General features: G+C 43.1%; 1 protein-coding gene across 2 annotated transcripts; it reads left to right on the plus strand.

The window, feature by feature from the left end:
• Positions 1–3035: 3035 nt before the first annotated feature.
• On the plus strand, positions 3036–10309 carry LOC309341795 (G-protein coupled receptor 35-like). 2 transcript variants are annotated; one of them, XM_081861642.1, is made up of 3 exons: positions 3036–3543; positions 5940–6092; positions 8294–10309. In XM_081861642.1, exon 3 carries the CDS (start codon positions 8306–8308, stop codon positions 9266–9268), a length of 963 nt encoding a protein of 320 aa, XP_081717768.1. In that variant the 5' UTR covers positions 3036–3543; positions 5940–6092; positions 8294–8305; the 3' UTR covers positions 9269–10309. The 2 variants fall into 2 exon arrangements, with proteins under 2 accessions (XP_081717768.1, XP_081717769.1); XM_081861643.1 differs by having other exon boundaries at positions 8368–10309.
• Positions 10310–11575: the final 1266 nt, after the last annotated feature.

Consider the following 11575-nt stretch of genomic DNA (forward strand, 5'->3'; position numbering starts at 1 on the left):
ATATTATTTGCTAGCTGGCTGGTTGCATTTCCCACACTGAGAAAGCAGTACTATTTTTAAAAGAGGAAGAAAGAATTAAAAGAAAAGATGTGACCAGTTCTTTCAGGGGGGTATGACATTTCAGATAGATTAGGCAGAGTGAGGCAGACATCACATGTGACAATCACTGCAGGGTGGATGGGAAAGATGTTGGAGGGCAGAAATACAATATGTGGTGTGCCCTACATCTCCTGCTGCCGTCAGGTGCAGGGGAGAACATTGTCCCATCTGCACTGTTGAAGCCTTTGGAAAGGTTCCTGCCATTCCGAAAAGCAGACAACAATGGCAGGAAATTAAATATCTTCTTGGATCCCCAGTTACTTTGGCTGCTTTCTCACAGCTAGCACAGGATCAGAGTTTGCCTGGGCTAATTTTGCAATACATACATGATGTAACAATAATAATAATTTATTTATACCCCGCCCATCTGGCTGAATTTCCCCAGCCACTCTGGGTGGCTTCCAACAAAAGATTAAAAATACATTAAAACATCAGTCATTAAAAACTTCCCTATACAGGGCTGCCTTCAGATGTCTTCTAAACATCAGATAGTTGTTTATTTCTTTGACATCTGATGGGAGGGCGTTCCAAAGGGCGGGCGCCACTACCGAGAGGGCCCCCTGTCTGGTTCCTTGGAACTGAGGGAACTGCCAGAAGGCCCTCGGTGCTGGACCTCAGTTGAATGATGGGGGTGGAAATGCTCCTTCAGGTATACAGGACTGAGGCCGTTTAGGGCTTTAAAGGTCAGCACCAATACTTTGAATTGTGCTCGGAAATGTACTGGGAGCCAATGTAGGTCTTTCAAGAGTGATGTTATGTGGCCTCGGCGGCCGCTCCCAATCACCAGTCTAGCTGCTGCATTCTGGATTAGTTGTAGTTTCTGGGTCACCTTCAAAGGTAGCCCCACGTAGAGCGCGTTGCAGTAGTCCAAGCGGGAGATAACTAGAGCATGCACCACTCTGGCAAGACAGTCTGTGGGCAGGTAGGGTCTCAGCCTGCGTACCAGATGGAGCTGGTAGACAGCTGCGCTGGACACAGAATTGACCCACGCCTCCATGGACAGCTGCGAGTCCAAAATGCCACTCAGGCTGTGCACCTGGTCCTTTAGTGGTACAATTACCCCATTCAGAACCATGGAATCCCCCACCCCCTCCCACCGCCTGTCCCATAAAAACTGTACTTCTGTCTTGTCAGGATTCAACCTCAATCCGTTAGCCACCATCCATCCTCCAACCGCCTCCAGCAAACAACAGCACCATGGAACTGAAGAAGGAGAAGCTGTTCAGTAAAGGCAAACCTTTACTGGTACCAGGTTGGGCACTGGCCAAGTACCATGGGGGCTCAGAAGGTCCCCTCATGGGCTGCATCCAGCTGTGCAGCCACTCTCTCCACCCCGGGCTCTCACACGGCCATTTTAGTGGAAGGCGAGTGGCACTGCTGCACAAAAAAACCCATAATGCAAAGTCCCAGACGACACATCTTTCCTACTTCACAATTACATAGATGTAAAACATGCACTCAAAATGGCATTTTTCATGTTTACTAAACCCTGAAAATAGCTATGAGTCTCCCACTCACATTCTGAAACTTTCGAGAAATTGGCTCCAAAACTGGCTTGGAATATTTTGAAGCAATTAAATATCTAGTGAAACATGTTTTTGAAATGTATGTATATAATGGAATGTTAGACAAAAGCTGTTAACAGAAAGGACATGCCTCGTGGAATTAAAATTAATTTATGCTCATTCCAATAGACTCGAGTTTGCTGTCTGCAGATTAGGCTTTTCATAAGGATGTTTTAACAGGGAGGATAATTGCATCCGTTTATAACGGAGGTGTGGGATGAAAGAAAGAAAAAACGTTAGACAGAAGGAGTGCAGATCATGCAGAGTGTCGTAGAAAAATACAAACCCACAATGTTATGACTTTCCAAAGCTGAAATTCATCAGCTATGCTGTAATAATAAACCGTTACAACACTTTTTTAGCGTGCACAAAACACTTGGCATGGGTTATACAGTAATTCTTTGCAAGGCCAACCATGGTTATTATAGCCCAGGGGTTGGCAAACGTTTTCTGCAGAGGGCTGGTCCACTGTCCCTCAGACCTTGTAGGGGGCCGGACCATATTTTGGAAAGAAAAAAAATGAATGAATTCCTATGCCCCACAAATAACCCAGAGATGCATTTTAAATAAAAGGACACATTCTACTCATGTAAAAACACGCTGACTCCTGGACCGTCCGCGGGCCGGATTTAGAAGGTGATTGGGCATCCAATCCCATTGTCTCCATCACATTTGGTTTGGTGCTTAGGCACACCAGCACACCCGCTTTAGAATAAAGAGCTTGAAGCCCTTGCAAGGTCAAAGTCGGTCCTTTCTGCTTCCCCGTCTATCAAATGAAGGCACATTCACCAGCAAGCGATGGCCAGCCTACTGAAGGTGCATAAGTATATGAAGTGGTCCTCGCCTGACTTATTTCAAGTGAAATATATTCTTCTTTATCACCCATCAAGGTCATGATCTGATATACAGATAGTCAACATGGTGCCCTCGATTTCACCTTTCAGCAGCCCGGCTAGCATGCCCAGTGTTCAGGAATGATGGGAGTAGAAGTTCAACAGCTAGTGGACACCTAGCTCTGTTACCTCAGCTGAAGGGATACAAACTGATCATACGACTCTAAAACTGCCTCTGTTCATGAGTTCATGGAAGCCTTCCAGAACTATGGGTATATGATCATTCTTATCTTCATATGGAATCATAACAGATCTAGCTGGTGCTTTTTTTCTTTAAAAAAAATGTTAGGGGTAATTTCATTTCCCTACTCATATTGAAATACTGCCCCTCAATGAGGCCAAACGTAGATTCACAGAATGTTTAGGGGTATGCGTACTCATCCCCCCAGAAAAAAAACACTGCGTCTAGCACAAACAGAACAAAACACTGATCTGTACAAATTTTTATTCTGATTTGACAGTTCTCATTTGCCCGGTGTAGTGTGCTTTCTAGGTGCATTTAACAGTGTCCTCAAACAAAGAGGTAAGTTAACAAATACCATCTAAGTGTGTTGCGTTTACACATGTTAGCTCAGCAGTAAATTTCATTACTTTTCAATGGGTCTTACTCTCCAGTAACGGGCAACAGGGATGCAGGAGAAAGTAAATGACAGAAAGAATGTTTGATGCCTGACGCAAGAGTGAAATGAAAAAACATTTCCGTCATGTCTTAGAGAAGAGAAACTCTACTAGAGTCATACCCATTGCTTCTAAGAAAACCACAAACCAGCCTGTTATCACGCAAGACTTTGTACGCTTTAATACCACATATCCAACCACTCAGAGACTTCGGGGGTGAGAAAAAACCGTTTTACATCATAGAGATGAAGAGGCTATGCAAATAAAACAGCTAGTTTTTAAAAGGCACTGGCAATGGTGTTTTGTCCTTTCCTGATGCAAGCTCTACATTCAACTACCGAACAAGGTGTTTCCAACTTGTATACAAGGTTAGTGTATGTTATAATTAATTGAGTTCTATAGGACTATACAGAAAAAGCAGGAACTTAATTAGTTTTATCCATATTTCTGCAGAAATATTTTCTGTGGAGTAGCTTCCTGGTATAGTAACTCGCATAATTTAATGTATTTTGAGATTATGCCTCCAGTGCTGACAAAGCTCAGCAGGGTAGCTCAGGCCTTGCATGTAAATAGTGCCAGGGTCAAGCCATGGCACAATCAATTCGGGTAGGAGGTGATGAGAAAGACATTTCTGTCTGAGTCCCTGGGAGCTGCTGCCAGTCAGAACAGACAATATTAGGATAGATGGACAAATAGTCTGACCTGGTTTAAGGCAGCTTCCTATGTAAATCCAACTTGTCATTTACACACTAAAATTAAAACAAGTAGTCTTGGGGCACCTGAAAGGCTAACACATTTATTATGGCATAAACTTTCCTGGACTATAAACATCAGGTGCATTTAGTGTTTTTCTGATATATAAATATCTTCTTCACCCTGTGCCAGAGATATGCAATGTGATCCCCTCCTGATATCGTTGGACTCCAGTGCCCATCAGCATCAGCGACCATGGCCAGTGGTCAGGGATGATGGGATTTGTAGTCAAACAGCATCAGGAGGGCATCTTCTTGGTGGCTGCTCCCAGACTTTCAATAGATTTTATAGTTTTATATATAGTATAGTTTTAATTCTATCAATGCTTCTTTGTGTTTTAGTTATTGCTTTTTTATGTATTTTTAGAATTTTTATTTTATTATCTGTAAGCTGGTTTTAGTCCCATCAGGGAAAAAGGTGGGGTATAAATAAATAATTATAATGCTGGCTACCCCTGTCCTACCTCTTGACATTTCTATGATGAAAATCCTATATACTTTCCACTGAAAATTAGAGTGGGAAGCTAGTTAAATCTTACACTGGAAGTAGCAACCAATAAGGGCTGTGACAGAATGAGTCTACCCTTTTTCTATCTCTATGTTGTATACTCAAGCTTTTTCACCATGTAGCCAAGTGCTGTCTAGTTTAGTGACAGTGGCTCTTTAGAATCTCGGACAGAGACTTTCCCCATTACCTGCCACCTGATCAGAGACCCTGGTCTTTTGTGTGTTTTCTTGGTATTTAAAATAAATCCTAAACCCTGGTCATCACAGCACTCACTATTCAAAACGAGGCACTCGCTATAGTCAATCCAGCAATTTGGATTAAGAACACTTAAATTGACTTTGAAACTTCCTATTTTTATTTACATGATGTGTCTGGATGTTGTAAATGAGGGCAAGAAAACAGAATCATAGAAACGTAAAGCTGGAAGGGACCCCAAGGGTAATGCTGTATTGTTTTTAACACTCGATTGGAAGCCGCCTAGAGTGGCTGGGGTATAAATATTTATTATTATCATCATCATCATCATCAACATCATCATCATCATCTAGCCCACCGCCTTGCAATGCAGAAATCACAGCTAAATCAGCCATGACAGTTGACCATCCAACCTCTCCTTAAAAACCTCCAAGGAAGGAGAGATGTATCTGTGACATGAGTCAGCATTCTGACCAATGCAGGACTGCATTCACCCAGAGGCAGATTTTGGGAACAGTGACCGGTTCAGTCGCACTGGGTGCAGAGCCTTGGGGGTGCAACAATTATGATTTAGAATGGAGTGTGAGGGGCAGAGCACCAAATTTCGGTGTCACAAAGCTTGCCGCTGAAATTTGAGACCCAGAGATCTGCCACTTCATTCACATCGCAGTCTGGTTGAACTGATCCATTTTAAGCTCCATGTGTGACAGTGGTTCAACTCTAGCAAAGTCCTAATACTTGAGGCCAGAATGTTAGCACCCACAGAACCATTTAGATTCTTCTTTCTGTGGAAAGATATGGCGACATTGATCAATGTGATGATTCAATATACAGTCATACCTCTTATTACGTTTGCTTCAGGTTACGTCTTTTCAGGTTGCGTCCTGCGGTGACCCGGAAGTACCAGAAAGGGTTTCTTCCGGCTTTCACCGCTTGCACATGTGCAGACGTGCAAAATGATGTCATGCGCATGCGCAAAAGCGGCAAATCATGACCCGTGCATGCGCAGATGCTAGTTGCGTTCCTTGCAGGTTGCGAATGAGGCTCTGGAATGGATTCCATTCGCAACCAGAGGTACCACTGTAGATTAAATACTGAGGGAGGGAAATGGGGGTAGACATAACAGCAAAACTATCACAAGGGAGTAATGTGACCTGAAAAGAGCACAAGAACTCAGAGGAGAACCTGGCAAGGTATGTTTAAGTTTCTGAAGCTTATCGCTTTGTGATAAAGAGCTGGGTTTCCCCTCTCCAGGAACGCTGCAAAATTTTACCTCAGATAGTACTAATGCTATGACATTTGCCTGCAGAGTTCCTGCTGAACTAGCATTCTGAAAAGTTGGAAGCATCAGATAAAACAAGTGCTGTCATCAGCTATCAGATTAAATGTTTCCTATGGCATCCAGATAATCAAGGTTATGTTAGACTGAACATTTCCTTGTGGGCAACTGCAATCAGATAAGGTAGGTAAACATGCGTTCTTCTTTTACATTTTGCTTCACTGAAGGCTGAGCAAAAATATAAACGACATTTCTCACTTAATAATAATAATAATTTTATTAATTGCACCTGCCCATCTGACTAGGGGCTGAATCTACACGCAGAAAAAACACTTTGAAAAGTTATAAATTAAATCATAACGAAAGGAAAAAACCTCTATGTAAAATTGCATAGACAATGTTTTTAGCTCTACAGCGCCATCTGGTGTCGCATGTTTATGACGCAGTTATAGCATTGTAACACGAGTAATGTAGCTGAATCCTGGGTTGCCCCAGCCATTCATAGCAGAATGCTTGGGCGTAAGATATTAGGGGTGCTGGAAAGATTCCCTTTCATAAGCAGTTTAATAATAGGCTTCTGAATCAGATCAGACCATATATTTTTCATAACCTATTTTGTTTGGTTCTTGTTTTACTCCTACTTGCATGGTAGTGTATAAATCTATGTACTGTGCAACTTTCATTAATACTAACATGTCCTGTTTTAGGAACTTCCCATACTTGAGGGTCAAACTAGACAATACATAAGACATGCATAAACTACAATCAAACCTCAGTTGTCGAATGTAATCTATTCTGGAAGCCCTTTCAGCTTCCAAAATGTTCGAGAACTGAGGTGTGGATTCCGATTGGTTGCAGGAGCTTCCTGCACTCAAACGGAAGCTGCATCGGCCGTTCAACTTCGGAAAAGCGTTCGAAAAGCAGAGCGTTTACTTCCGGGTTTTCGGCGCTCGGGAGCCGAAACGTTCCAAAATGGAGGCAGTTGGGATCCGAGGTTTGATTGTATCTCTCTACTCTTATAAACACACAAAGACACACACATACCAGCACCCACGACATACATTTAAAGCACTATAATAGCACTCTAATACTGTAGTTTGCTAAGAGTGCTGAGAGTTGTTAGGATACTGCTAACAAGGGACGCGGGTGGCGCTGTAGGTTAAACAACAGAGCCTAGGACTTGATGATCAGAAGGTCAGTGGTTCGAATCCCTGCGATGGGGTGAGCTCCCGTTGCTCGGTCCCTGCTCCTGCCAACCTAGCAGTTCGAAAGCACATCAAAGTGCAAGTAGATAAATAGGTACCGCTCCGGCGGGAAGGTAAACAGCGTTTCCATGCGCTGCTTTGGTTCTCCAGAAGCGGCTTGGTCATGCTGGCCACAAGACCCAGAAGCTGTACACCGGCTCCCTTGGCCAATAAAGAGAGATGAGCGCCACAACCCCAGAGTCGGTCATGACTGGACCTAATGGTCAGGGGTCCCTTTACCTTTACCTATTCGTCCTCACAGAGCTACAATTAGAGTTCCTTTGGAAAACTAATTGTGAAACCATCCAGGGAATTGTAGGTGTGTGAGGGGAATAAAGTTTTCCTAACACAGTGTTTCTTCACTGTTGTTGGACTACAACTGCCATCATTCCTGACCACTGGTCCTGCTAGCGAGGGATGACAGCAGCTGTAGTCCAACAACAGCTGGAGAGCCGAGCTGGAAAAACACTGTCCTAACAACTCTCAATACCCCTTTACATTTCCCATTATTATTCAGGGGAAGCCACGCCTGTAAAAAGTGGTATCATAGCAATTTAAATGTATGGTGCGGATGTGACAGAGACAAAGTCAGGCAACATCAGAGCAAGACTGGTGGAAACTGGAGGAAGGGACTGCCCAGAGGCTGAATGTCATTGCCACATTCAAAATCACTCTCACCAGCTGCTTTTTCTCGCCCACGGGGGGGGGGGGGGATATGCAAAGTCACTGTGTTTTTTCTCTGTGAGAAGAAAATTTACTTGGAAAGCAGAGAAATGATATGAGGGGGGAAGGAGTCAAGCAGTCAATCCTCTGCTAAAACGGGCAGCCCCTTTCAGTAAAAAGACAAATCAAAACACAAAACAGTTCACACATCTCACAAGTATTATTTAGTCAGCTACAGGTGGAATTTTGGGACCATGGCACCTCACCCCAAAACTCCTTAGTTCAGTTGCCAGGCCCAGACACAGATCGTGAACCGCCCTGAGATCTACAGGTATACAGGTATACAAATTTGAATAATAATAATAATAATAGGAATGGATCTAAATAATCCAGGTGCTGTTGTTAGAACAAATAATCAAGCTTTAATTATCTCTGCATTCCATTTTTGCTACTTATTTTTAAAATATCTCTTTACAGAAAACTGTCATAATGGCGAACTGCAGTGGCAGGATTGAGCAGGACATAGTTACTTTTGAAATTATTATTTACAGCCTACTCACCTTTTTCGGAGTCATATTTAATACAGTTGCCTTGTGGGTTTTCTGCTTCAAACTGGGCAAATGGACAGAGACCAGAGTTTACATGATCAATTTAGCCCTGGCAGACTACACGCTGGTCCTTATCCTACCATTCATCATGTACTTTCACTACAACAACTGGCCTGTGGATGACTTTTGCTCTGTCATATTCGGAATCAGTAGCATGAACATGCCAATGAGCATAGGCATCATCATGCTAATAGCAGTTGATCGGTACCTTGCAATCAAACATCCCCTGAAAGCCAAAGTAATCAGGTCTCCATGGAAGGCAGCTCTCTTCTGCTTATTTGTTTGGCTCTGTTGCTTGCTTTACACAATCCTATTCAGTCTCTCGTTGAAAGGAGAGTTTTGTTTTTATAAACTTTCTAAGGAGAACGAAGCTCTTACCCTGGTCAGATTAATCGTTTTCTTTTTCATACCACTGGTTATATTGTTGTTTTGTTCCATACAAGTCATCCGATGCCTCAGGAAGAAACATAATGCTGGTCCTCATGAAGAAAAGTTAACCCAGAAAGCCATCTGGGTGGTCTCAGTGAACTTGGCCACCTTCATTATATGCTTCCTGCCTTTCCACTTGAGTTTACTGTTTAGCTACTTAGCAAGAGCATTTGAAGCTGCTGACTGCGAGGTGTGGCAAGCCATCGCCAATACCATACACGCAACTGCGTTAATGACCAAGCTAAATTGCTGCTTGGATGCCATGTGCTATTACATGGTTGCTAAGGAATTCCAGGAAGCTGCAGCTCTCTTGCCTCCCTTCAACGCAATGCAATCCAGGTCCAACTTAACTCAAGATTCACAGCTGCAAAGCAAAACACCCGAAAATTCACAACTGCAAAGTTTAAACAGCTGAAATCACAACGTCATGTTAAGATGCATCTCACCTTTGGAGCACTATGCCCAGTCTATTGAAACGTCGCCTTTCGAACGAAAGCCCCACAGACTATTCAAGAACAGTAAACAAATTGGATATCACGTTAATTTTAGTTGATACATTTTAAACCGATGCTGCTCCCTTGAATTATCGCCAATGGAGATCAGTGTGCTGGTTTAACATCTCTTGCTGAAATGGCAGATTATGGTCTGGATCCATGCTTCTTACGGAAAGATACATATCCCTGTATCTAAGATGGTATTTTTCATGTTGAAATCCTGTCTTTATACTCAGGCCTTCCTCAGCTGAATTAGTGCTTTTAGTTTGCAGCTGATACAGCTTACAATGATGGATTTGTATTATGCTTTGTAAGTTTGTTTTATGATTGATATACATTTGGTTGCAGAGTGCATATACTATATTAAGAGCTTTACCTTTTTTAAAAAATAAATGCTGGTTTTTGTACGATGTGCAATATAGTTTTTATATAGAAGTATTGCACAGTGGTTAGAATGTTGGACTAGAACTATGAGACCAGAGTTCAAATCCCCACTCTACTGTGAAGCTAATTTTCAGCCACTCACTGTCTCTCAGGCCGCCACTTGCTCTATACATTTAAAGCAGCATCATACCCCTTTAAATATATATTACTTTGCCCAAAGAATCCTGGGAAGTGTAGTTTGTTAAGGGAGACCCCTATTCCCCCCACGAGACTACAATTCCCAAAATTCCCTGGGAAGAGTTATTGTTAAACCACTCTGAGAATTGTAACTGTGTGAGAGGAATAGGGGTCTCACACGTGGCGCTGTGGTCTAAACCACTGAGCCTGGGGCTTGCCGATCAGAAGGTCGGCGGTTTGAATCCCCGTGACGGGGTAAGCTCCCATTGCTCGGTCCCAGCTCCTGCCAACCTAGCAGTTCGAAAGCACATCAAAGTGCAAGTAGATAAATAGGTACCACTCTGGTGGGAAGGTAAACGGCGTTTCTGTGCGCTGCTCTGGTTTCGCCAGAAGCGGCTTAGTCATTCGCGACTGGACTTAACTGTCAGGGATCCTTTACCTTTACCTTTTCACAACTCTCAACACCCTTAACAAACTACACTTCCCAGGATACTTTGGGGGGGGGGAGCATGGCTGTTTAAACTGGCATGATGATACTGCTTCAAATGTATAGTGCAAATGAGGCCTCAGTCTAACCTACCTCACAGGGACGTTGTGCGGATAAAATTGGGAAAGGCAAAAGTCTGATTGCAAAATTGAGCTCTTTGGGGTCAAGGTGAGATATAAATGTAACAAATAAATACATTTCTTTTTTATACACAAAAAGGAATTGTCTCTAAGAAAGAAATGCACTTCATTTTTTCAGTTAAAAGGTCAATTCATTACACACACACACACAGCTTTTTTCTAAAAAAATGTTTAGGGGTACTCTCATTTTGACTCAAGAAAATCACCATTTAATAGTTCAAATCGGGAAAAATAAACACAATAAATGGACAAAAGTAAAAAGATTGACAAAATGTTTAGGGGTGTGTGTACCCCTGCGTACCCCCAGAAAAAAACACTCTGTGTGTGTGTGTGTGTGTGTGTGTGTGTGTGTTTTAACATACAAATAGTGATGTGCTTATTCTAGGTTATTTAGAAATGCACATATTATTTGCATAACATACATGGTTATTCTCCTGCTAATGTTAAGTCTTGAAACACAGTTCCTGGCAGCCAGGCTACAGGATAACCACAAGCCTGGCAGACTGAGCTATGTGGTTTAAGGGTGCTATCATGCTGCCAAGCTTGGGTTGCACCTTGATAGCTATTCTCAGAAACAGAAGTAGGACCTTCCATATGCAGTGAACACAGGAAGCTGCCCTGCACAGAGTCAGACCATTGCTCCACTCAGCTCCATATTGTCTACACTGAGTGGCAGTGGCTCTCTCAGGGTTCAGACAGAGGGTTTCTCCCAGTCTTACCTGCCAGGGATTCTACCTGGGACCTTTGTTCTACTACTGAGCTGCAGCTCAAATGCTCTTGTTCAGGGTTCTTGCTAGCCTGCCATGCCCTTTTCAGCAGACTGCATCTAGTTCCTTCCCTCTCCCCTGGTTTCCATCTCCCCTCCCACCTTCCAGCAGCCAGTCCGTATTCTGTGACCAGGAAGCAGGGACACAGGCCTAGAATCATAGAATCATAGAATCATAGAGTTGGAAGAGACCACAAGGGGCATTGAGTCCAACCTCCTGCTTGGGCTGTTTAGGGGGGGGGGTTAGTGGGTGTACTTCTACAACCCTTAGGGT

This window comes from Podarcis erhardii, assembly GCF_964252035.2.
Source record: "Podarcis erhardii genome assembly, chromosome: 5".
NCBI lineage: Eukaryota > Metazoa > Chordata > Lepidosauria > Squamata > Lacertidae > Podarcis > Podarcis erhardii.